The sequence below is a fragment of the Acomys russatus genome, chromosome 29, assembly GCF_903995435.1.
Source record: "Acomys russatus chromosome 29, mAcoRus1.1, whole genome shotgun sequence".
NCBI lineage: Eukaryota > Metazoa > Chordata > Mammalia > Rodentia > Muridae > Acomys > Acomys russatus.
In genome coordinates, this window is record NC_067165.1 from 47,029,417 (window position 1) to 47,056,023 (window position 26,607).

Here is a 26,607-nt window from a genome sequence, read left to right on the forward strand (position 1 = left end):
CCCCGAGGTTGCTTGAGTTGTTTCTCTTTTTGCAGGGTTTTAACTCAAATGGGTGATGAAAAGGACTCTTGGAAAGTCAAAACGCTAGATGAGATTCTCCAGGAAAAGAAACGAAGGAAAGAACAAGAGGAGAAAGCAGAGATAAAACGCTTGAAAAATGTAAGCTATGCTTTTTAAGTAAGTGGTTTTCTTAAAGGAGATTTAATTTCTTTGCCCTCGTTTTTCCATTAGAACAACGCTTCTTCGGTGAAGTTCTTTTGTACTTCCAAATGTCACAGGTGAGCCCAAAATCTATTCTAAAATTAACAAAAACATTCATATAGTCAGTTGACGTTGAAGGTAGATTAATGATGCACTGAAGCTGTGTCTACATGAGAATATATCTTAAAAAGTAAAATGTTCTGGACCTAGAATCGTTAGTGCCACCAGACTAATGTGTCTCATTTCATGACTAGTTCATTCATTGTACCATTTCCAGGCATTTTTAATATAGTGGGGACTTTTCTTGCATTCAGAGTGAGTGCCTTGTAATTACCTTGGTTTGGATGGTGACATACTCCAGAGCTTTTAGGTGACTAGATAAGAAACATTGGATAAGTACTTCTTTTGGTAAGATAAGGAAGAGATCGTTTGAAGTGTGTGTGTGTGTGTGTGTGTGTGTGTGTGTGTGTGTTTGTCACCTACACACATCCTATCCTATGTGATGTGTAAAAGTCCAACTAAGGTCTTAATTTTGGCTCATAAAAAAACTAACATTCGCCGGGCGTGGTGGTGCACGCCTTTAATCAGCACTCGGGAGGCAGAGGCAGGCAGATCGCTGTGAGTTCGAGGCCAGCCTGGTCTACAGAGTGAGTCCAGGATGGCCAAGGCTACACAGAGAAACCCTGTCTTGAAAAACAAAAACAACAACAACAAGAAAAAAACTAACATTCTTGGCACAATCTCATGTTCCTTTTCGTATATGGTGTTTTAAACTTTCTGTTCTCAGGTTTTGGGTTACCCCCCCCCAAAAAAAAGTGATATTGATTACAGAATTTTTTTATTATTTGTTTGTTTGTTTGTCTGTTTGTTTTTTGAGACAGGGTCTCTCTGTCTAGCCTTGGCTGTCCTGGACTCACTTTGTAGACCAGGCAATTCTCCTGCCTCTGCCTCCCGAGTGCTGGGATTAAAGTCGTGGGCTACCACATCTGCCTGGCTTGATTACAGAATTTTAAACAACAGTTTTTACGTTTTGTTATGACTGTATCCAAAGTGAATGTTTAAAGTTAGTTAACAAACTTCAGCTATCATTAAAAATATGTTTAGACTGCACAGTCTTTAATCCTAACACTCCAGAACTCAGGAGGCTGAGGCAGACAGATCTCTTGAGTTCAAAGCCAGCCAACTATATAGTGAGACCCTCTCTCAAAAAACTGTATCTTTAGTAAGGTAAGGTAACCTTAGCATGTAGGAGATTAAGGCAGGTTTCTAATTGGAAGCCAGACTGAGCTGCATAACAAGATATTTTTCATAGATCAGAAAAAGAAGAAAGGTTGTCTATAAGGAAAATGACTTACTGTCTCGGTTTCCTTTGCTTCTTAGTCTGATGACCGGGATTCCAAAAGGGATTCCCTTGAGGAGGGGGAGCTGAGAGATCACCGGATGGAAATCACAATCAGAAACTCGCCATATAGAAGAGAGGGTTCCATGGAAGACAGGTGAGCAAGTGTAAGATGTTGTGGTGGTTATCTTTAACCTGTAGCCCACGGGCCAGACGCGCCCCAGGGTACTGTGACTGTGTCCCATGCAGAACTGTTAACTACTTGAAGCATGAGCTTTGTGGTTTTTTCTGTTTTTTGTGGGGTTTTGTTTGTTTGTTTGTTTTTTGCAATTTGGTTGGAGAGTAAGGGAGAGTGTGTATGTGAGTAAGCTTGCCCGCAGAAGCCAGAGGAGGACATCAGATCTCCCAAAGCTGCAGTGAAAGAATGCTGTGAGCTTGGGGTGGTGGTGCTGCACGTCTGTAGTCCCGAAACTCAGGAAGCAGAGGCAGGTTAATATCTCTCTTGAGCTCAGGGCCAGCCTGGTGTACAGACTAAGTCTAGGACAGCCAGGGCTACACAGAGAAACCCTGTCTTGAAAACAAAAGTTGTGAGATGCTTAGTATGTGTCCTGGGAACCGAACTTGGATCTTCTCATTAGGAACAGCAGGTGCTGTGAGCTACTGGGCTGTCTCTAGACCCTGGCCTGCCTTTTTGCAGTGTTACTCTGAAAAGCTGGGGGCTAGAGCGGGGGGCTGAGCGCTTAAGAGCGGTTGTTGCTCTTACAGTGGACCCAGGTTTGGTTCAGCAACCGTATAGTCATGGTGGCTCATAACCACTGTGAGTCCAGTTCCAGAAAATCTGACTGTCCCTTTTTTAACCACCGTGCACATGTAATGTACACATATGTATATGTAGGAAAACATTTGTACACGTAAATGAATCTTTTTTTTTTTTGTTAAGTTTTTGTATGTTTAGGTTTTTTGTTTATTATGAGATGGTCTCTCTCTGTAGACCTGGCTGTCTTGGAGTTTACTATATAAATCCTTGAACTCAAAAATCCACTTATCAAAAGCCAGGCGTGGTGTTGCACACCTTTAATCCCAGCACTCTGAGGGGGAGACAGGTGGATCCCTGAGTTCGAGGCCAGCCTACTCTACAAGGTGAGTGTAGGACAGCCAGGGCTACACAGAGAAACCCTGTCTCAAAAGAAAATAAATAAATAAAGCAAGCAAGCACCTGCCTGTGCCCCCCAAGTGCTGGGGTTCACAGGTGTGCACCACCATGCCTGCCTGGTGGAGGTTTGCTTTTGTGTAGTGTCCGTTATGACGACAACATGAGCGCGTGATAATTCTTCAGTCAGGGCAGCACCATTTAGATAACACATTCATTGTTCCTCCTGTTTTGTAAGTCGACAATGTCAGAAGGAACCCAAATTGATTCAGGGGGGCCCCTGTCAGCAGTATTGTGCCAGCGTGTGCGTCTGACGACTGCTTTAGTGTGGTGGTGTGCTGTCATTTGTTTTCTTCTACTATCTTGTAAGATAGCTAAAGGAAGTAAAATCAAAAGTTAAGATTGCGTAGTTCTGAGAAGCTCAGAGTGTAAATTCTTCTAGAATCTTGGTGTTAAAAGGATTAGTTGAAGGTATTGATAAATGAACTTTTGGCTTTGTTAAAGTTGTTTAAAAATTACAGGACTTTGGCAGCCTTAGTGAAGTATGAATAGGTAAAAGAATTGTGTGTAACGTATGATTTGACACATTTTAACTTGGCCATGTAATCAACACCACAATCAAGAAAATGAAGAGGAGGGGTGGAGGTTACAACCAGGATGTAAAGTGATTAAACATTTTTTTTTTTTTAAGGAAGAAAATAAATAAATAAAAATTAAACATTTGCTAATATAAAAAAAAGACAATGAATGAGTGAGCATGCCCCTCCCTAAGGAAAGGCTTTTTCTTCTACACTTCACATTGACCATATGTTTCATCTGGGTCTTAAAATCGCTTCGACTTCAGCTTTGCTCAGATGATGGCAGGAGCTGAACGTTATTCTGTGGAATAGTGCTTTCCTTTGGATGTACTCTGGTCCCTGCATCTGCCGTCACGGTGTGTCTCTCGTTTATTTCAGAGGAGAGGAAGATGATTCTCTGGCCATCAAACCACCCCAGCAAATGTCTCGGAAGGAAAAAGCCCATCACAGAAAAGATGAAAAAAGGAAAGAAAAGCGCAGACACCGTAGCCATTCGGCAGAGGGAGGTAAGGGAGCTGCGCTGTTGTCTCCTGGGTCAGGGCCAGGCTTCTGCATGGTGCATCTAAAGCGCTGTAGACGCTCCCGCTGCTCTGTTTTCCTCTCCCCCTCGTACCTTGTTTTGACGTCATTGTCTACATACACAGTGGCTGTAATTCAATATGTATAGGTAAAAACACCAAAAAAAAAAAAAGTGGATGTTGGGGTCAGGTCCCATTAGACTTGAGAGGTTTGGTCTTGTACCAGTACTAAGAACTTCTGTTTTGTTTGTTTGTTTTAAATAACATTTCTTCAAAGCAAAACCTTGCTAAGTAGCTCCACTTGGCCTCCAGCCCCCAGAGCCCTCCTCCATCTGCTTCCTGTCCCGGGGTTACATGCATTTGCTGCCACCTAGCTTCCAGAGGGTTCTCAGAGCACTGGGAAGACAGCCCCTGGGGCCTGTTTAACTCTTATTATTGTAAGTGCAGTTGCTAAAGTGGCTTTTTATAACATGACGAAGAAGCACGCTGAAAGAGCTTTTTGTTCTGTATTGTGTGTGAATAGTGAGTTGTTGTTGTTGTTGTTGTTGTTTGTGTTTTTCGTGATAGAGTTTCTCTGTGTAGTTTGGCTGTCCTAGAACTCGATTTGTAGACCAGGCTGCCCTCGAACTCACAGAGATCCATCTGCCTCCTGAGTGCTAGGATTAAAGTTGTCTGCCACCGCACCTGGCATCTCTATCCTGTTTTTTTGAGACAAGGTCTTTCACTGCCTCTGCCTCCCAAGTGCTGGGATTAAAGGTATGCGCAACCATGCCCGGCAAGCACTAATTTTTTTAAAGTTATGAAAATAATATGTTGTGATATAACATTAAGAAAGGCGAAAAAAAAAATGGGCCAGATGTGCAGAGGCGGGGGGTCACTGTGAGTTCGAGGCCAGCCTGGTCTCCAAAGCAAGTCCAGGACTGCAAGGGCTACACAGAGAAACCCTGTCTTGAAAAACCAAAAACAGAAAAAAAGAAAAGAAGAAAAGGAAGATGAAAATCAGGGCCAGCAAGACAGCTCAGACGTGCAGAGTGCGCACTGCTGTCCTTGCACTTACATCAGACACCCTTCAGCTCCCACAGCTCAGATGTCAGGGACTGCAGTGTGCTCCCGCCTCCTCAGCACCTGGTGCACACGCTGCACATAAACTCACTCATCAGGCACACGGTCAGGGGAAGACCTCAGATCCCTGGGGGCTGCAGTTACAGGTGGTTGTGAGCCTCCTGGCTCAGGCCCTCTTAACTTCGAGCCGTCTATCTATCCCCATTGTTTCTTTCTTGATGTGATTTTCAGGTGTGAGTTAGTCAGCCGAGGCTCTTCACATGTTGCTCGTCTCTCACTAGGGAAGCACGCGAGAGTCAAAGAAAAGGAAAGAGAGCACGAACGTCGGAAACGCCATCGAGAAGAACAGGACAAAGCTCGCAGAGAGTGGGAACGACAGAAGAGGAGGGAGATGGCAAGAGAGCACTCCAGGAGGGAGAGGTGAGGCCAGCCGGGGAGGGCGCTGCCAGGCTGCGGGAGGAGGGTTTAAGGTGGCAGGAGCGTGGGCAGCAGGCTATATTATATCTGCAGCAGGAAACAAAAGAACACGCGTTAATCCTCATCTTCCTCTTTTATTTCTTCTGGGACCCGAGTCCACTGAATGGTGATACCCACATTAAGGTGTGCCTTTCTTTTTTTTTTTTTTTTTTTTAAGGTGTGCCTTTCAACCTTAAGACAGTTGTCCCTTTGTCCCCTGAGTCATTTTAGACTGTTAAGGCTATTAACTGACACAAGTTACCAGATAGGAGCTCAGGCATCGAGGGTGATGTGAAGCCTTGGTGTTGGGATGCGAGGCACAGTAGGAAGATTGGTGTTTTCTGACTAGCCCTGACCCTCTTCATTGGGAAGTGAGCCAGCTTCTTTTAGGAACATGGAGTTTTTCTAGTTTACTTTCTTTATTTTACTTTACTTTTCAAATTTGTTTATTTATTTATTTTGGTTTTTTGAGACAGGTTTTCTCTGTGTTGTCCTGGCTGTCCTGGACTAACTCTGTAGACTTGGCTGGCTTCAAACTTACAGAGATCCACCTGCCTCTGCCTCCCTGAGTGCTGGGATTAAAGACGTGCGCCACCACACCTGGCTAAGTACTGGGTTACGTTAAAGCTGTGGTGCAGTGGGGCGTAGGCTAGGCATGTACACACCTTAAACCCCAGTACTAAAGAGGCAGAGGCAGACAGACCTATTTGAATTTTAGGTCAGCCTGATCTACATAGCAAATTCTGAGCCAGCTATGGCTACAGAGTGAGACCTTTTCTTAAAAAAGCAAACAAGAAAGAAACAAAGAGGGGAAGCTGGCAGCACCCTAGAGGATGTCCTTCAAGCTTGTAGCCTGAATCCTGTCGCAGGCCAGTGCCTAGTACAGGCTTGTTTGCTGTTTGGTTTGGTTTCCTTTCCTGGTACAATAAAAGCAACTTCAGGGCGAAAGGGTTTATTTGTTTCATAGTTTCAGGTACAATTCATCATTGCAGAGCAGGCAGTGCCTGGAAATTGAACCAGCTAAACATATTACATCCACAGTCAGGGGCAGAGTGGGGGCTGGACAGGTGGCTCAGCAGGTAAGAGCACTGGCAGCTCTTCCTGAGGTCCTGAGTTCAGTTCTCAGCATCCACATGGTGGCTCAGAACCTTCTGCACTGCTCTCTGATTCCCTCTTCTGGTGTGCATGAACCCAGAGCACTCATAACATAAGTAAGCAAATCGTTTAAAAAAGAGCAGAGTGATAAATTAAGAAGTGTTCATTAGTTTTTGGCTTACTTTCTCCACTTTTAAAAAATATTTATTATTTAAACAGTATTCTGCCCACACGTGTGCCTGCCCACCACACGAAGGCACCAGATCTCATTACAGGTGGTTGTAAGCCACCATGTAGTTGCTAGGACTTGAACTCGGGACCTTTGGAAGAGCAGCTGGTGCTCTTAAACCTCTGAGCCATCTCTCCAGCCCACTTAATCTGCTCTTAAAGATATCATTCTCTCTCTCTCTCTCCCTCTCCCCCGCCCTCTCTCCAGCTTTTTTGTTTGTTTTTAATTATGTGTGTGTGTGTGTGTAGGTACGCTTGTGCATGTGAGCATAGGTGCTCTGAGAGGTCAGAAGTGTTGTGTCCTCTGGAGCTGGAATGACAGGTGGCTGAGAGCTGCCTGCTGTGGCACAAGCTTCACAAGAGCAGTAAGAACTCTAACCACTGGGCCATCTCTCTGGCCCCACTTTCTCCGTCCTTACATGGTTAAAAATCTGCTGCATAGAGAATGGCTTAACCCAGAGTAGCCGTGTCTTCTTACCTCAACTAAATATTCACTATAAAGCCTTTAATCCCAGCATTTTGGAGGCAGAGGCAGGTGAATCTCTGTGAGTTCAAGGCCAGCTGATCTACAGAGCTATTTCCAGTAGTACAGCCAAGGCTACCCAGAGAAACCCTGTCTTCAAAAACAAGACAATTGTTGGTTTCCCCTGAAGCCCTTGCTGTGCTCAGCAGTCACTCTGAGGCCAGCAGTGGCTGGATATAACCTCAGAGTGTGAGCAGTGCCTGTACCCACCGTTCTTTTCTAGAGACTGAGGTGCCTTGTCCAGTGAGGTGAGCTTGCCATAGAAGTGGAGCTTGGTAGGGAAGTTTGAGCATCTGTGTAGCTTTTTGTATGGTAAAATGACATGAAAGAAAACATGTAGACAGACTTCTGGATAAGACTAAGTAAAGTCCACCTGTCTTCTCCCCCAAACTAGCTTTAAAGCTGTTTATAATTGAGAAACACCACCATATTTGTGCTTTGGAAATCCACTAGAGGATAGAGTGACAACTGGGGGTGAGAGGAGTAGATACTGAGCTACAGGAGGATCAGAAGTTCAGTTGTAATTGGCAACATAGTGTGAGTTTAAAGCCACCCTGGGATACAAGAGACCCTGTTTCAGAAGGCAGCGGGGGTGAGGGGCTGGAAAGATGGTTCCGCAGTTACAAGTGCGCTTATAACTACCTGTAGCTACAGTTAGAGGGGACCTAATACCTCTCTGATCTCCACAAGCACCAGCAAGCACATGGTACACACATGTGTACAAAACAGTCATACATATAAAATTAATTTATTTAAAAGGAGATCACAGGTGGCTGCGTGCCTTTAATCTCAGCATTATGGGACACAGACGCGGGTGGATTTCTGTGAGTGAGACCAGCCTAGTTTACAAAGTGAGTCCAGGACAGCCAGGGCTACACAGAGAAACCCTGTCTCGAAAAACCAAAAACAGATCACATAGACTACAGAGGTGACATGCCTGGGGAACTAGCTAAAGTTGGGTGTGGACTGTACTTAATAGAGGAGCAGGCATTATCCTCTCTGAGGAACTCGGTGGCCAGTGTGTGCGCCAGTGTCCATGGTACCGTGTGTACCTCCTATAACGGGGTCCTCGGAGCAGAAAAGGGCAGAAGGACTGGTTCCTAAGCAGTGACTATCCAAGTAACTCAGTGAGCCCCTAGCAGGGTGGGGCTTCCTGTGAGAATGGTGCCCATTTAGCAAAAAATCTCAGCTGGGGATTCTGTGTCTGATAGAACTTTTGTACAACAGTGAAAGGAAAATAAAGACGTTTCTTGGTAAACAGAGACTGGTGGCCTTGATAGTTTATACCCTATGGAGGTAGTAAGGAACTTCAGGACGAGCCTCAGGCTGGGAATGGCTGGGAACGTGAATGTCCCCGTCAGCAGAGGAGTTTGTGCAGACTGGAAAGGTAGAGGCGAGTGGATCTTTGAGTTTGAGACCAGCCTGGTTTCCATAATGAGTTCCAGTCCAGCCTCAGCTACATTGTGAAGACCCTCTCTCAGCCCCACACTCCCCCAATAAATAGTAAAAATCGCAGTATTTCCTTAAATTGCCAGCTCTTAGGGCTCAGGCAGAAGGATTACTGAAAGCTTAAGGCCAGTCCAGGGGACACAGGAAAACCCTAACAAATGAAAAGTTCAAATAAAAATACCATGAATTAAAACAACACATCAGGTGTTTATGCTTAAAATCAGAGAAAAAATTAAAACGTAAAACTCTAAGCTGTGGTGGCGCACGCCTTTAATCCCAGCACTTGGGGGAAGCAGAGGCGCGCGGATCTCTGAGTTCTAAGGCAGCCTGCTCTACAAAGTGAGTCCAGGATAGCCAAGGCTACACAGAGAGACCCTGTCCTAAAACAAACAAACAAACACACACACACACACACACACACACACACACACACACACACACACACACACACACCTCTAGAAACAGAACCTTTTGTCTAGCCATGGCAATATGGCTACATGCTGTGTTCTCCCAGAGCTGCCAGTAGAAGCAGCAGAGCCGATGTGTGGAGTCTGACACAACAGCCTCCTCTTGTGCTTTGCCTTTTCCTGCTGTCAACACCTGAGAAGCCGTTTGTGGGCTCACAGCGTGAGTGTGCAAGTACACCGCATAATTGAACAGAAAACAAGCAGCCTGACCCAAGAAACTTGTGCCAGGTGGTGGTGGCACACTCCTTTGATCCCAGAACTCGGGAGGCAGAGGCAGGCAGATCTCTGAGTTCAAGGCCAGCCTGGTCTACAGAGTGAGTTCCTGGACAGCCAGGGCTACACAGAGAGACCCTGTCTCAATATCCCTCCCTACCCCTCCCAAAAGAAAACCGCTTGGGAGGGCGGAAGGCACAGGATGACTTGCTGTGCTTCCTCCAGGGACCGCCTGGAGCAGTTAGAGAGGAAGAGGGAGCGGGAACGCAAGATGCGGGAGCAGCAGAAGGAGCAGCGCGAGCAGCAGAAGGAGCGCGAGCGGAGGGCGGAGGAGCGCCGCAAGGAGAGGGAAGCCCGCAGGGAAGGTAGGGCGCCTTTCACCCCTGGGCCTCCTGGGCGGCTCTGAGGGGTCGCCTGTGGAGTTCACTCCTGTGTTGCCCTGACAGAGCGCCTGTGGTGTCCGCCTTGCCTGAAAGACACTCTGAAGAGAGGCAAAAGGAGTTTGTGGGTCCTATACCCTGTTTTCCTTCATTTTAAATTTCATGGCAAGCCGGGCGTGGTGGCGCACGCCTTTAATCCCAGCACTCGGGAGGCAGAGGCAGGCGGATCACTGTGAGTTCGAGGCCAGCCTGGTCTACAAAGTGAGTCCAGGATGGCCAAGGCTACACAGAGAAACCCTGTCTCGAAAAAAAAAAAAAAAAAAAAAAAAAAAAAAAAAATTTCATGGCAATATCTGCCTATTATCTATTTTACCCCTTTTAAAAGGATTTATTTTATTTTTATTGTTTTTATGAGTATTTTGCTTGCATTGTATATGTCTTTGTATTGAGTGTGTGTGCCTGCTGTCCTTAGAGATCTACCTGAAAAGGGTGTCACATCCCCTGGGACTGGAGCTACAGACTAGTGTGAGCATCTGTGTGGGTGGCAGGACTCAAATTTGTATCAGACTTTCTTCTTGAAGACTGGCTGATAGGAGAGGCTTACTTTTGTCATTTTGCTATTTATATATTATATATTATTAATATAAGTTAATATATAATAGTTTTGTCCCTTATTTCTGCTTTATTGTCATCCTTTGTATCACTGATCTACTTCCCTTGTATTTTTTGTTTTGGTTTTATTAATTTTTATCTTACGTGTATGAGTGTTTTGACTTGCATGTACATCTGTGCGTCACATGTGTGCCTGGGCCCTGGAAGGTGGTAAGCCTCCTGTGGGTGTGGGGAATTGAACTTGGGTCATTTGCACGAACAAGTGCTCTTAACCATGGAGCCAGCTCTCCAGCTCCCTCTTTTTTTTTTTTTTTTTTTTTTTTTTTTTTTTGTTTTGTTTTGTTTTTTCGAGACAAGGTTTCTCTGTGTAGCCTTGGCCATCCTGGACTCACTTTGTAGACCAGGCTAGCCTGGAACTCACAGCGATCTGCCTGCCTCTGCCTCCCGAGTGCTGGGATTAAAGGCATGCGCCACCACGCCCGACAGCTCCCTCTTTTTTTAAGCCAAATAGTTTAATTCATTTCTCACTTTCTTTTGTGTTTATGCTATGTCTAGTTTGTCTGTTTGTGTGGTCACCATGGGGACATATAGGACATTCTAAGTCTGAATTGATACTAGTTTTACTTCAGTAATTTGCAAGTTCTGTTTCCTTTATCCCTCTGAAGCTAATTTAGTTGCTCTTATCACACACACACACAAAAAATTCATCTCTGAATGTTGTATATTTAAAAATGCATTAGCCAACAAAGAGCTAACACAGTTGTTACCTTACACCGGAAAGCAGTTTCCTTGTACTGTGTCTCCTGGGTTTTGAACTCCCTTCTTAGAATATGCTGAGCAGTGTGAATGTTAGTGTTTGTGTCTTCTGAAAGTCTGCGTCTCAGCACAGACTTCACTGTGCTCTCTGTCGCCCTCTGACCCTTACTGGACTGAGTCACCTCAGGTCATCTGTTGGTGCCCACAGGCCTCTCTGGTCTCAATATTTTTCTTCAGTGGTTTTGCTTCCTGTTTCTTAGGTTCTATAGTTTTCATTGCTATATCTTTCAGTTCACTGAGTCTGTTTTCTGCCTACTCAGATTTGCTCTTGGATCCTTATGGTGGGTTAAGTATTTCCATTGTGAATCTTTTTTTCTTTTGGCTGGACTCTGCAAGTACCCTGGTAATTCTCAGCAGTCATTCTTCCTCAGGCCGCCAGATTCTGGAGCTCTGGTGTCATCAGCAGCCGGCCTGACTGTGGTTACTGTTGAGTTCTGGTGTCATCAGCAGCTGGCCTGACTGTGGTTACTGTTGAGTTCTGGTGTCATCAGCAGCCGGCCTGACTGTGGTTACTGTTGAGTTCTGGTGTCATCAGCAGGCCTGACTGTGGTTACTGTTGAGTTCTGGTGTCATCAGCAGCAGGCCTGACTGTGGTTACTGTTGAGTTCTGGTGTCATCAGCAGCAGGCCTGACTGTGGTTACTGTTGAGTTCTGGTGTCATCAGCAGCAGGCCTGACTGTGGTTACTGTTGAGTTCTGGTGTCATCAGCAGCAGGCCTGACTGTGGTTACTGTTGAGTTCTGGTGTCATCAGCAGCAGGCCTGACTGTGGTTACTGTTGAGTTCTGGTGTCATCAGCAGCAGGCCTGACTGTGGTTACTGTTGAGTTCTGGTGTCATCAGCAGCAGGCCTGACTGTGGTTACTGTTGAGTTCTGGTGTCATCAGCAGCAGGCCTGACTGTGGTTACTGTTGAGTTCTGGTGTCATCAGCAGCAGGCCTGACTGTGGTTACTGTTGAGTTCTGGTGTCATCAGCAGGCCTGACTGTGGTTACTGTGGGGTTATTGGGACTTTTATGTTCATGGCATTGCTTCTTTAACCGTTGCCACATCTGTTGGTCTTCCTGCTCAGAAGCCTGGGGACCACACAGCCCTGAGAGGAGGCCTCCTCAGCAGTGCTGTTGCAGCTTCCAGGGGAGGGCATCCCCTGCTTCACTTGTTCACCCCTCTTTATTGCTTTTGGGCTTCTTCCGATGAGGGTCCAGGGTGTGGAGGGAGGAAGCCAGGCTTGGCTGCCCTGCTTCCAGGAAAGGACATCAGGGAACTGAGCCAGGGCAGGGTTTCTTAGGGGATGGAGCTTTTCAAGGCAGAAATTTCCAAAGTGTGGTTTGGTGGGAGTGCAAGTCCTGAGCTTGGGGAGCTGAGGGGTTGGTGGCTTTTCTCAGCCCCTTTTCCCTGCATTGGGTCCATGGTTAGGGTGGGAAGACCTTCCTTCACATGCACAGGCAGCTGGGCTTAGGCACCATTGCTGCAGAGCTGCTTGGGGAGGCTGGAGAGGAGATGCTGCCACTGTGGACAGCTCCTATGGTGGTTCCTCATGATGGCTGCAGGCTGAGGAGGTGCTGCTCTTTTGACAGTTCCTACGCAGTACGCTCAGGGACTACATCTTTAGTTCTTTGAACATCTTTAAAACAGTTGCCTTAAAGTCTTGTTTTGTTTGTTTCCATGAAGGCATTTTCAAAGACAACAGTGATAGAAGGGGCCCTACTCATAGCTAGAGGCATAGGACAGTGCCCTTGGCAGTCCCCTTTCCTCCTGTGCTCCAGACTGAGGCAAGTAGGACAGTGCAGTTTCTTTATGCTTCTGAGCCATTGCTAGGCAGCCAGCATGGACTTGCCTCAGTTAGCCTGCTTCTCACCCCAGGCAGCAGGTAGGCTCCTTGCCAGAGAAGTCAAGCATGTGGGCCATGGTGCCACTGCATGGACACCAGCCGCACACTTTCTCTGAGGAGGGATGTAGACTGGTGACTCTTCCATTTCCCCAGGCTGTTTCTATAGGTTGTCTTCAGACTGTTCTCGTTGGCACCTTCCATCACACCGACATTAACAGGGATAAACGTTGTTTCTTTGAATGTCTTGTGTGTGTGGATTTTCTTGTTTGTTTGTATTTGAGACAGTGTCTATACACAGCCCTGGCTGTCCTGGAGCTCACTGTGTAGACCAGGCTGGCCTCCAAATCAAAGGGATCCACCTGCCTCTGCCTCGCAAGTGCTAGGAGTAAAGTTGTTTGCGTTTGTTTGTCTGTTTGGTGTCTTAGTCAGGGTCACTGTTGCTGTGGTGACCCTTCATGACCTAAGCAACTCGAGCAGAAAAGGGTTTATTTGAGTTACACTTCCGCATCACAGTTCATCGTCAAAGGAAGTCAGGACAGGAACCAGGATGCAGAGGCCGTGGAGGAGCGCCACTTTCCACCTTGTTTCTCATGGCTAGCTCAGCTTGCTTTCTTATAGAACCCAGGACCACCAGCTCAGGATAGCACCAACTACAATGGGCTGAGCCTTCTCCCATCAGTCACTAAATAAGAAAATGCTTTACAGGCTTGCCTATAGCCCTGTCTTATAGAATCTTTTTCTTTTCTTTCTTTCTCTTTCTTTCTTTCTTTCTTTTCTTTTTTTGTTTTTGTTGTTGTTGTTGTTGTTTGGTTTTTTTGTTTGTTTTGTTTTGTTTTTTGTTTTTTGTTTTTCGAGACAGGGTTTTTCCGTGCATTCCTGGCTGTCCTGAACTGTGCAGACCAGGCTGGCTTCAAATTCAGGGAGATCCGCCTGCCTCTGCTTCCTGAGTGCTGGGATTAAAGGTGTGTGCCACCACCACCAGGCTTAGAATTGTTTTCTTAATTGAGATTTCCTCCTGTCAAATGACTAGCTTGTATCAAGTTGACATAAAACTATCCAGCACAGTTAGGAGTTTTTTTTTTGTTTGTTTGAGGGGGTTAGTTTTTTGTTTTTGTTTTTTTTTTTTTTAAGTTGTTTTGTTTTTTGAGATAGTCTCTCTATGTCCAAGAATTCACTATGTACATCAAGCTGACCTCCAACCCACAGAGCTAGACCTGCCTCTGCCTCAGCCTTCCTGTGCTGGGATTCAAAGCATGCACTACTCTGCTGGGTGCTGGGTCTTGTTTGTTTGTTTGTTATTTAACCTGAGTGTTTGTTGTGAGTCTGAGGTCAGACCCCTCCTCAGGGCTGGCTGTGCGTGTCGGCGCTGTCTGTCCTGATAGCTGGCTTAGCACACTCTCCTGTGTCCGACCTGTCTGCCTGTCACTTTCTAGCCTTCCCTGCACATGAGACTGCTGCAGTGTCCAGGCCCTTAAACGTCTGAGAGTCAGGCGCAGTCTTAATAGCCTGGCTGCTTTATCTCTCTGGGAGCATAGGTCTTTGATGACTGGACAAGTCCTTTTTACCTGCAAACTACTCTGGAACCCAGAGTAACTGATTGACCTGCAGACAAGGGTGGGCAGCTTCTGCTATGTTAACAGCTAAATTGACCAGAATTGACCAGTTGTTATCCACACTACCCTGGAACAGTGAAGACCCTCCACCGATCCAAGCTCCACACTAAGTGCATCACAGGCCGCGTCACTGAGGCGCTGCCTGACATTTTGCACACCACCGTCTTTCCAGAATTCTTTCTCCTATTGGCGTCTGTGACCAGTGAAGAACATTTAAGAAGGTCCCCTGCTCAGCTGATAACCTCCAGCTTGGAGCTTTTTCCAAATGAGTTTGGCTGTGATGTTGACTCCGCTAATGCCGCGTGGATTTGTAGCCCCCACGGACGCCGCACACGGCATGGAGCCATGGTGGGGAGTCTCCTCCAGCAGCACCCCTCTCTGTTCTCTGTGTGCACAGTGTCCGCACATCACCGCACCCTGAGGGAGGACTACGGTGAGAAGGGAAAGGTTGGCCACTGGAGCCGCAGCCCTCTGCGGCCACCGCGAGAACGCTTTGAGTTGGGAGACAACCGGAAGCCAGGTGAGGCCAGGCAAGCATGAACTGTCTTTCCTGGGAAATATTTGAACATGAAATGTTGGGGTTTTTCTTGTTGTTGTTGTTTCTTTGTTTTTTAACTATTATGGTGTGTATAAAAGTTCTATAATATAGCCTATTATTTTGTATTATATGCTAACCTAAAAAGTTTATTTTAAAAATGTTGGGTGGAGGGAAAGCCAGGTGCAGTGGTGCACATCTGTAATCTCAGCACTCAGGGAGACAGAGGCAGGCAGATCTCTGTGAGTTCGAGGCCAGCCTGGTATAGAAAGCGAGTCCAGGACGGCCAAGGATACACAGAGAACCCTGTCTCGGGAGGAAAAAGAGGTGTGAGGTGGAAGCAGTATATGAAATTAAGGAAAACCTTGCCAAACAGTGTCTTATTCACAATAAAATCATGTGTTGGTGGCTCAGCTGGTAAAAGCTCTTGCCACAATGTGATGCCTGGGATCTGCGTGAAGAGGAGTCATCTGCACAGGCTCCAAACGAGGCGCCTGTTTCTCTGCTGAGATACATGGCTGGTATTTTGGAAGTTGTTCTCCTAATTATAATATGTGGACGAACTGTTTTCTCTTGATCGTTGTGTAGCTACATGTAACTTTTGGGTGGGTCTGTCGTGTTTATTTAAAAACATTTTTCTACCAGCTGTTTGATCCTAGGTACCACAATTTAAAAAAAAAAAAATTAGTCTGGTCGACAGGGCTATAACCCCAGTCCTCAGGAGGGAGGACAGAGGGGTCGGAAGTTCAGTGTCATTCTCTGCTAGTGTTCTCGTGAGCTTTAGGCCAGCCTGAGGTATAGGAGACCCTGTCTCAACAAAAATACGGCTGGAAATCTGGGTAAGCGGTTAAGAGCATTTGCTGCCCCTACAGAGGACTCTGTCCCGGCACTGTCGACTATTTGTAACGGTGGTTACAGGGATCCAGTACCCTCTTCTGGCCTCAGCGTGCACCAGGCACACTTATGTGCACATACATGTGGGCATGCACACTCACAATACAAAGATACATAAATAAAATAATTTTAGAACCAAATTAATTTTAAAATATATCTCCAAATTTGCCTGTGTATGGTTTATTTTACAAGTGAAAGAAGAGAAAATGGAAGAAAGAGACCTGTTGTCAGACCTGCAGGACATCAGTGACAGCGAGAGGAAAAGCAGCTCAGCCGAGTCCTCATCAGGTAAGGGGGGCTGCCCGGCTGGAGCCACCTGCAGAAGCCTGGCTGCTGCTGCCAGGAGAAGGCCAGGGCTTACCCTGTGGCTCTGTTTTATTCTGTAGCAGAATCAGGCTCAGGCTCTGAGGAGGAGGAAGAGGAAGAAGAAGAGGAGGAAGAGGAAGAAGGGAGCACCAGTGAAGAATCAGAGGAAGAAGAGGAGGAAGAGGAGGAGGAGGAAGAAGAGGAGACTGGGAGCAACTCTGAAGAAGCCTCAGAGCAGTCTGCAGGTGAGGAGCTGGCGGGCCCTGCGGACCCATTGCTGTTGCAGGGCTGTATGCTCCCTGTGTAGAGTTAGGTTCTTCAGAGGAGCAGCTCAAAGTGTAATGTGCACCCATGCCAAGGACAGCTGCTTTACCATGTGACATGCACATGGACTCCAGGACTGGGACTGAAATGTGGTTCAATGGGGCCTCGCTGGCCTAGTGTATGTGAGGCCCAGGGTTCAGTCCCCAGGACCACTTCTTGCTGGCTGTGAGATCAGCCTGACGGGGGCTGAACTGACAGTCCATGGCTACTTCCCAGCTCCACACTCACCTGAGCAGACACTGTCCTTTTTTGCAGAAGAAGTAAGTGATGAAGAAATGAGTGAAGATGAAGAGAGAGAAAATGAAAACCACATCTTGGTTGGTGAGAACCTCTTTGTGGCGGCATCTGCCCCTGGAAAGCTATGCTCTGAGTGAGGCTGGGCCTGTTAATACAAACCATCACAGCACACAGTGACCGTGTCAGTTCAAGGTTTTCCCTGGGAGCTGTAGAGAGCTGTCGACAGAGGTAGCAAGCTGAGAGGTGCAGTGACTCCCAGAGGACACCGTTGGTCACGTTGCAGCCCGTGCCCACCGTAGCTGACATTCCTTGGCAGAAAGCAGCTTTGTTTGGATGGCTTCCTGCTCCGTGCCCGCTGTGGGAACGAGGCTGTGTTGGAGAGCAGGTTCTGGGGTCTGATGGCACATGCACTCTTAGGATAGGGGAGGCCTGGCTGCCGTCTAGCAGCCAACAGGGCCATGGCCTTGTGGACATGAGTTCTGGGCCCGCCCACTGCGTGTGGTAGCTGCCCTTATCTATGAGCCGGGGTCTAGTTGTGCCTCTGCTTCTGTCTGCCTGCCTGACCAGGGCTACAGGCCTCCTCAGGTACCTTCCCAGGGGTCGGCCTTGTGTGGCGCCTTCATGGAGAACACAGTGCACCACTTCCAGCAGCCCCGGAGCAGGAAGAGAGTTGGTTGTACTTACTTTCTCCTCTTCTGTAACTAGATTTAACTTTTAAAGTTCCAGAGTCGAGATTTGACCGAGACTCCGGGGACAGTGACGAAGGGGAGGAAGAAATGGGTGAGGGGACCCCACAGAGCAGCGCCCCAACGGAAGGAGACTACGTGCCTGACTCTCCAGCCCTGTCGCCCATTGAGCTAAAGCAAGAACTGCCCAAGTACCTGCCAGCCCTGCAGGTCAGGTCCCTTGGCTGCTTCCCTGCTTTGACAGTCCACAGCTTAAGTAGGTGCTACAGCGCAGCCATGCTTCTGAGGTCTGGACATCCTCTGTGCAGTAGTCAGGGTCCTTCCTTGTGCCTGGTGGCACTGTGGGCCTTACTGGGTCCTGTGAGCTGTGTGTTGTTGCTTCTGTGTGATCCCTCGATATGGCAAGGGTCTCTCTGTGTAGCCCTGGCTGTCCTGGACTCACTTTGTAGACCAGGCTGACCTCAAACTCAGAGCAATCCACCTGCCTCTGCCTCCCAAGTGCTGGGATTAAAGGCGTGCGCCATCACGCCTGGCAGCTGCAAACTTTTAATTGTTTAGGAAAATGCCTGTGAGTGGGTGACACTGCGTGGAGGATTTAGACGGTGTGGTCATCCTGAGTGATAATACCTCCTTCAGGAGCCCTTGTCACCTGCCCTCCACTTGGTGCTTTCAGATAATGAGTGTGGCCTTAGACTGCGCAGAGCAGTGGCACCCGGCCACGGTGTGCATGGAAGGCTGTCACTAGGGCAGGCCGGCCACGTCCTCTCCAGGCCGAGGATGTCATAAAAGACGTGCTTTCACTCATACAAAAGTGGTAGGTGGTCTTGGGAGAAGCAGAGAAAGGAGCAGGTTGTTTTTATACTTAGCTCCCACGTGCGTGCTCTGTTCTGCAGAGGTCACTTCCGCTAGTTCTCCAGCACACCCACCCCGGACAGGGTACAGACAGGGTGCCAGGCTGTCAGATACGACTGTGTAGCCCTCATGCCCTGCTTCCTCCACAGGGGTGCCGGAGCGTAGAAGAGTTCCAGTGCCTGAACAGGATCGAGGAAGGCACCTATGGGGTGGTCTACAGAGCGAAGGACAAGAAGACAGGTGGGTGTCTGCTGAGGAGTGGCGGGGCAGAGAGCTCAGGCCTGCCCTGCACAGGCTCAGTCTTGGGAATTGTGACGGGCAGTGGTTTCCCTGGAGAGCCTTTGGTGGCCTTTGTGCAGACCCTGGAAGGAATCTTGAGTGTTGAGCCCTGAGCAGCTGGCCTGTGGTCTCTACCTGTGCACGGTCAGCACGTGAGTGCTCTCCTACCTGTGCACGGTCAGCACGTGAGTGCTCTCCTACCTGTGCACGGTCAGCACGTGAGTGCTCTCCTACCTGTGCACGGTCAGCACATGAGGGCTCCCCTACCTGTGCACGGTCAGCACGTGAGTGCTCCCCTACCTGTGCACGGTCAGCACGTGAGTGCTCCCCTACCTGTGCACGGTCAGCACGTGAGGGCTCTCCTACCTGTGCACGGTCAGCACGTAAGGGCTCTCCTACCTGTGCACGGTCAGCACATGAGGGCTCTCCTACCTGTGCACGGTCAGCACGTGAGTGCTCTCCTACCTGTGCACGGTCAGCACATGAGGGCTCCCCTACCTGTGCACGGTCAGCACGTGAGTGCTCCCCTACCTGTGCACGGTCAGCACGTGAGTGCTCCCCTACCTGTGCACGGTCAGCACGTGAGTGCTCCCCTACCTGTGCACGGTCAGCACGTGAGTGCTCCCCTACCTGTGCACGGTCAGCACGTGAGTTCTCTCCTACCTGTGCATGGTCAGCACGGGAGTGCTCTCCTACCTGTGCACGGTCAACATGGGAGGGCTCCCCTACCTGTGCACGGTCAACATGGGAGGGCTCCCCTACCTGTGCACGGTCAGCATGTGAGTGCTCTCCTACCTGTGCACGGTCAGCACGTGAGGGCTCTCCTACCTGTGCACGGTCAGCACGTGAGTGCTCTCCTACCTGTGCACGGTCAACACGGGAGGGCTCTCCTACCTGTGCACGGTCAGCACGTGAGGGCTCTCCTACCTGTGCACGGTCAGCACGTGAGTGCTCCCCTACCTGTGCACGGTCAGCACGTGAGGGCTCTCCTACCTGTGCACGGTCAGCACAGGAGGTCTGTGGAGGCAGCCCAGCCCTTTCCGTGGTGCCAGTTTTCAGGCCACTCTGTACCTGTGAACCTTGCACCAGTTCTTAGGTCACACGATGAGTTCCTGAGCGTCTTGGTATCAGAGGTGAAGAAGGGCAAGAAGACCAAACAGCGCTTTTATACCATAAGTTGGGGCCTTTCCTTTTTATGTGCACACTGGAATTCTAGGCACTTCACCACTGTATTACACTCCTTGCCAAGGATTTCCTTATTCTTCTGTTACTTTCTTTGTGTTTTGGTGACAGGGTTGCATTGGCTTGGACTCCCTGTGTAGACTAGAATGGCTGCCTGCCTTCTGCACGCTGCAATAAGAGATGTTGTCTTACCATGAATGCTCAGGGTTGGCCTGGAACTTTCTATATTGACTAGGCTAGCTTTGAACTTGCAGCCCTCCTGAATGCTAGGATTAGGGTGTGCTGGCACACACCCAGCCACGTTATGGTTTTTAGTCCACATTTATGTTTTCTGGGGTACTTGGTTGATTTTTTTAATGTGAGTTTTCAGTATTCACGCTTATATGGGGAGGTTTCATGTGCTCATGAGTACAGATGCCCACAGCAGCAGAAGTCGGTGTTGGGGTCCCTAGAGCTGGAAGTACAGGAAATTGTGAGTCATCTGACGTAGGTGCCGAGAAACAAAGCTCAGGCCATCTGAAAGCACAGCAAATACTCTTAACTGTTGAGCCATCTCTTCCGCTCCATTACATGATTTTTACATTTTATTCTCTGACAATGTCATACGTGTACACAATATGTCCTTGACATCCCCACCCTGCATCCCCCCTCACCTTTTTCTCTTCCCTACGTCTCTAACTCCTTGGCTCAGTTAGTGAGTGCTGCCAGCCCATGCCTGGGCGTGGCCCTCGCTGGAGCATGTGCCACCCCGTGAGGAGAACCCAAGTGATCCTGTAATGTTGACTAGCGTGACCAACGGATACTGTGAGATCATGCGTGTGACAAGCATGTCATGGCCAAAAGACGGCATTTACCGTGCTCTTCCTCAGCCTTTGGCTCTTGCACTCCTTCTTCCTCCTCTTCCATGATGTTTCCTGAGCCTTGGGCTGGGGTCCATGGAGGGATGAACACTCAACAGTCACTTACTCCGATCTCTTTGATCAGTTATGAGTCTTTGCATTAACCACCACTCACGACAAAAAGAATTGTCCCTGGCTGCTGATGCTTCCTCTCCTCCAGCGGCCTGCATAGCATCTCCAACCCTATGAAAGCTAGCCAGGAGGGAGGGCGTGTCCTTCCTAGCCAGTTCCAGCTTGATTTCTGCGAGCGTGTAGGGTCTTCCCATCTGGTTATGACAAGAAACCAAGAGCAGTGGCCATGGCCTGGCTTGATTTCAGGGCTTCTGAGGTTCCTTCCCTTCCAAGTTCTACAGACACTTGAAGTAAAGCACAGCTCAGGTCCTACATCAACGCTAGGACCCAGGGCCAAGAGGGATGGCTCGGCAGTTAAGCGCACTTGCTGTTCTTGCAGGACCTAGTTCAGTTCCCGGCTCACATGTGCAGCTCACATCTGGCTGCAGCTCAGGTTCTCTGCGCCTCCTCAGGCACCAGGCATACACGTGACGCAGCAAATGTTCATACATACAAAAACCACATAAATCTTCAACACTCTCTCACTTAATATATGATTTTCCAATACTAGAACCTCTGTGCCTCCAATAGTAGGAAGTTGGGGCAGGAGCCTGGAAATAGGAGCTGATGCAAAGACCCCACAGAGGGGTGCTACTTACTGGCTGCTCAGCCTGCTTGCTTTCTTTTTTCTTGTGACTGCTCTGTCTGCATGTACTCATGAAAGTAGAGGCCATCAGACCCCACTACCGATGGTTGAGAGCCACCATGTATTTGCTGGAAATTGAACTCTGGTCCTCTGGCAGAGCACCCAGTGCTTTTAACCATGGAGCTATCTCTCCAGCTCCCCCAGCCTGCTTTCTTACATAACCCTGAGCCACCAACCCAAGAATAGCACCACCCACAATGGGCTGGGCCCTCCACCATCAGTCACTAAGAAAATGCCTTACAATTGGGTGGTAGTGGTATATGCCTTTGATTCCAGCAGAGGCGGGCAGATTTTTGTGAATTCAAGGCCAGCCTGGTCTACAAAGTGAGTTTCAGGATAGTCAGGGTTGTCACACAGAGATTTTGTCTTAGAAAAACAAAACACAAAACAAGAAATGAAAAAAAGAGCCGGGCGTGGTGGCGCACACCTTTAATCCCAGCACTCGGGAGGCAGAGTCAGGCTGATCGCTGTGAGTTCGAGGCCAGCCTGGTCTACAAAGTGAGTCCAGGATGGCCAAGGCTACACAGAGAAACCCTGTCTCGAAAAATCAAAAAGAAAAAAGAAAAAAGAAAAAAAAAAGTCTTAGGGAAGCATTTGCTCAGCTGAGGTTTTTTTCATTTCAGATGACTCTAGCCTGTGTCAAGTTGACTTAAAACTAGTCAGGACAGCTGGGCATGGTGGCACACGTCTTTAATCCCAGCACTCGGGAGGCAGAGGCAGGCAGATTGCTGTGAGTTCAAGGCCAGCCTGGTCTACAAAGTGAGTCTAGGAGAGCCAAGGCTACACAGAGAAACTCCGTCTCTAGGTGGGGGAAAAAAATTAGTCAGGACAACTATTATAAATATTCATACCATCTGTAAATAGAAATATTTTGGTTTTCTTGTTTGTATCCATTTTGTTTGCCAAGGCTTCTGGTACTGTATTGAATAAGAGTAGACAGCAGGGCGTGGTGGTGCACACCCTCAGTCCCAGCTGTCAGCAAACAGAGGCAGGTGAGTCTCTGTGTTGGAGGCCAGCCTCCAGCAGAGTGAGTTCCGGGAGAGCCAGGGCCACACAGAGAAACCCTGCTAAAGGATGGAGCAGGTGGGCTCCCTGTTGTGTTCCTCACACTAGTGTGTGCAGGTGTGTGACGTGCATGTCTGTCTGTGAACTATGTGCATGGCTGATGCCTGAGGAAGCCAAAGAGGATGGAGACTGGCCACATGGGCACTGGGAGCCAACCAGGCCTCTGTGAGAGTAGTGAGCGCTCTTATTTGCTAGCCATCTCCAGCCCCAGGAAATGCTTTTGAGCTTCTCCCACCTGATATGTCAGTTGTAAGTGTGTCACATTTACTTGATCCTTTATTGAGATTTGTTCCCTCGAGAATCTTAACGTGAGCAATGTTGGATGTTGTCACAAAGCTTTTCCCTGGCGACTGTCAAGATAACCATGTAGTTCCTGTTCCTGAGTCCGTTTATGCGATTTTTAACATTACTGGTTTGCATATATTGAACCATCCCTGCATGTTTGGGGAAAAAGCCAATTTGAGTTCAATTTCCAGCAAATACATGGTGGCTCACAACCATCTATAATGTGATCTGATGCCCTTTGCTGGTGTGCAGGCGTACATGCAGGCAGAGCACTGTATACATAATAAGTAAATCTTTAAAAAAAAAAAAAAAGAAAGAAAGAAAAGAAAAAAAGACAGGCTCTCTCTGTGTAGCCCTGGCTCTGCTGGAACTCATAGACCAGGCTGACCCTGAATTTACAGCGTCTGCCCACCTCTCAGTGCTGAGATTAAAGGCGTGCGCCACCACACCAGGCTTGGTCTTGTTTTGTTTATACATTGTCCCTCTCTCTAGCCAAGTTGTCCTCAAACTCACAACAGTCCTCCTGCCTCAGCTTCTTGAGTGTTGGAATGATTAGCGTGAACCACTACGCCCGATTTGCCCGCTATTTCCACAGATGAAATTGTGGCTCTGAAGCGGCTGAAGATGGAGAAGGAGAAGGAAGGCTTCCCCATCACGTCACTGAGGGAGATAAACACCATCCTCAAGGCCCAGCACCCCAACATCGTCACTGTCAGGGTAAGGCTCAGTCTCCACATCTGCATTTCCTGCCTGTGTGGGAGACTTGTCCCCTGAACCGTCAGGCATTAGTACTTCAAGAGACATTAGCCTCCCAAGATGTGTGTCTTCAGTTTCAGGTTGGGTGGGACTGGAGGTAGGAGCCATGTCCAGGCCCACGGGCTGACTGTTGATTAGGGAGGAGCCATGTTCAGGCCCACGGGCTGACTGTTGATTAGGGAGGAGCCATGTCCAGGCCCACGGGCTGACTGTTGATTAGGGAGGAGCCATGTCCAGGCCCACGGGCTGACTGTTGATTAGGGAGGAGCCATGTCCAGGCTCACAGGCTGACTGTTGATTAGGGAGGAGCCATGTCCAGGCTCACAGGCTGACTGTTGGTTCCTAGGAGATTGTTGTGGGCAGCAACATGGACAAGATCTACATTGTGATGAATTATGTGGAGCATGACCTCAAGAGCCTCATGGAGACCATGAAGCAGCCCTTTCTGCCAGGTACGTGTGCACCACCCCCAAGCCAGGGACCCCGGGTCACAGGGAAAGTATAAGTGTGTAGTCTCTCCTGTCACAGGGAGAGAGTGTGTGATCTCTCCTGTCACAGGGGGAGAGTGAGTGTGTGGTCTCTCCTGTCACAGGGGGAGAGTAAGTGTGTGGTCTCTCCTTGCAGGGGAGGTGAAGACCCTGATGATTCAGCTGCTGAGCGGTGTAAAGCATCTCCATGACAACTGGATCCTGCACCGAGACCTTAAGACCTCGAACCTCCTGCTGAGCCACGCTGGCATTCTCAAGGTGAGCCTGTGCTTTCCTGAAAAGTACCAAGGCCCTGGAAAGCCAGTCCATCGCCTGGCCTACAGCCACCCTGTCCTTGTTACAGGTGGGCGACTTTGGGCTGGCTCGGGAGTATGGTTCACCCCTCAAGGCCTACACTCCAGTTGTTGTAACCCTGTGGTACCGTGCCCCAGAGCTGCTGCTCGGTGCTAAGGTGAGTCTGAGAACCTCCCTTGTCCTGTGGTAGCCTCATTCAAACCTGTGGCTGACACCTTTGTGGGCCTGCTGTCATCCGACCCATTTCCTCTGGACTCTCAGGAATACTCCACAGCTGTGGACATGTGGTCAGTGGGCTGCATCTTTGGAGAACTGCTGACACAGAAACCTCTGTTCCCTGGGAAGTCAGAGATCGATCAAATCAACAAGGTTTTCAAGGTAAGTGTTGGGCTGGCCTATCTGTCTTGAGCGTGGCTTGCAGTACCTATGCAGAGTTAGGGCCAGGATTGGGGACCCAGGCCATAGTCTGGTCTTTTGGTGGCCTCTCTGACAAAGTGACACACACGTGGGTGCCATGGAGTGTATGTCTAATTCACACAGCCCTGTTTTTCAGGACCTGGGGACTCCCAGTGAGAAGATCTGGCCTGGCTATAATGACCTCCCAGCAGTCAAGAAGATGACCTTCAGCGAGTATCCTTATAACAACCTCCGCAAGAGATTCGGGGCGTTGTTATCAGACCAGGGCTTTGACCTCATGAACAAGTAAGTCTGAGGGTGGCACAGTCTTCAGCCACTGGGCTCCAGGCTGACTCTCGTGCAGAGTTGTCCTGGAAGGCCTGGAACGTCGGGTTTTAGGAGGTGCTGAGGCCCAGTGGGTCTCACCTTCCTTCGCAGCATAGCCCCACAAGTGTCCAGCAAGAAAGCAGAAGACTTGGCTCAGTCTGCGATGGCCATAAGTGCGCTGACCACACAGCAGTTCCCAATTCCCCATGTCGCTCTCTTAGGTTCCTGACATACTACCCTGGGAGGAGGGTCAACGCAGAAGACGGCCTCAAACACGAGTACTTCCGAGAGACCCCCCTCCCCATCGACCCGTCCATGTTCCCCACATGGCCTGCCAAGAGCGAGCAGCAGAGAGTGAAGCGAGGCACCAGTCCTCGGCCCCCTGAGGGCGGCCTGGGCTACAGCCAGCTGGTGAGGGGCGTGGCTGGTGGGGTTTCCATGGGGGAGCCTGCGAGGGGACACAGTCCTTATGGCGGCCACCTTACTTCACAGGGTGACGATGACCTGAAGGAGACGGGCTTCCACCTCACCACCACCAACCAGGGCGCCTCAGCTGCTGGCCCTGGCTTCAGCCTCAAGTTCTGAGGTCACAGGGCCTGACAACAAGATCTACTGAGTCAGGACAACCTTGTTTTGTTATATTTTCCCCCCATGTTGTTTATTTTGGTGGGGCAGGTTGTAAATTTGTAGAATTAAATCATGTTTTCCTTGTGTAAGGAGAGAGGTGTCTAACTTGCCTGGTGAGGAAGGGTGGGTACCCACAGGTGCCGAGCGGGCAGCCCACCCTCCCCACAGTAGCTTCTGGGCTGGAGCGCAGTCGGAGCTGTTTGCTTCTCACTGGGCCAGCTGAGCCAACAGCGTCCTCACAAACCTTGGCCCTCAGAACCAGGTGTGTGACACCTTGAGCCACAGTGGGTTTTTATACATGAGGCTGTTAGATGTCTTAAGAAGTTGTAAACTCTTGTTGGAGGAGCTCTGGGATTCCTTTTGCCGCATGCCTGGGATAGGGAACTTCTAGCTGCCTAGACTTGGGTGAGCAGACAATCTCACCCTAACATCACACATGCCAAACCCTTCCTGTTGGCAATAAATATAAAAAATAGCTAATAATGATTATTATTAAATTAGTCTATAATATTGTGACAGTATTATCCAACCTTCTTCATAATGAATAAAAGGCAGACACCTGTTGTATTTTAGAATAAGCCTAATTTTACCTGCGGCTGGGCAGATATTAACCCCTTAAACAACCTCCTGTTATCTGCCCCACTCCCAGGCCATCTGCCGTAATCATTTCTGTCTGGGCTGCCTCCATCCATAACTGCGGAACACTCGCTTGTGCTGTTCATCTGAACCGCTTCTCTCCATCCCGGCCCACGGGGCCTTCCTGTCCCATGACGATCCCGTCCTCTCTCCTCCTTTGTCTTCAGACACCTCTCTGTTCCTCCCCAAGCTCATTCTGTCCCCAGAGCTCTTGGACCTTAGCTCCACCCCTCATTTCTGCCCTGGCTGAGTGTA

The 26,607-nt window shown here is 48.9% G+C and overlaps 1 protein-coding gene across 1 annotated transcript; it reads left to right on the top strand.

The window, feature by feature from the left end:
• LOC127211456 (cyclin-dependent kinase 11B) lies at nt 1-26,206 on the top strand. Its single transcript, XM_051171348.1, has 19 exons — nt 1-159; nt 1,582-1,697; nt 3,647-3,774; nt 5,130-5,268; nt 9,505-9,644; nt 14,925-15,047; nt 16,149-16,244; nt 16,343-16,507; nt 16,842-16,907; nt 17,544-17,719; nt 18,511-18,601; nt 23,424-23,545; nt 23,931-24,036; nt 24,209-24,330; nt 24,416-24,523; nt 24,628-24,744; nt 24,920-25,068; nt 25,311-25,500; nt 25,582-26,206. Exons 1-19 carry the CDS (start codon nt 49-51, stop codon nt 25,672-25,674), a joined length of 2,358 nt encoding a protein of 785 aa, XP_051027305.1. The 5' UTR covers nt 1-48; the 3' UTR covers nt 25,675-26,206.
• Nucleotides 26,207-26,607: the final 401 nt, after the last annotated feature.

Coding starts and splice junctions, on each gene's coding strand:
- LOC127211456 (XM_051171348.1), top strand. CDS start 49: ATGGGTGATGAAAAGGACTCTTGGAAAGTCAAAACGCTAGATGAGATT. Junction 15,048..16,148: donor GGGAGACAACCGGAAGCCAG/GTGAGGCCAGGC, acceptor TTATTTTACAAG/TGAAAGAAGAGAAAATGGAA. Junction 24,037..24,208: donor GAAGCAGCCCTTTCTGCCAG/GTACGTGTGCAC, acceptor CTCTCCTTGCAG/GGGAGGTGAAGACCCTGATG.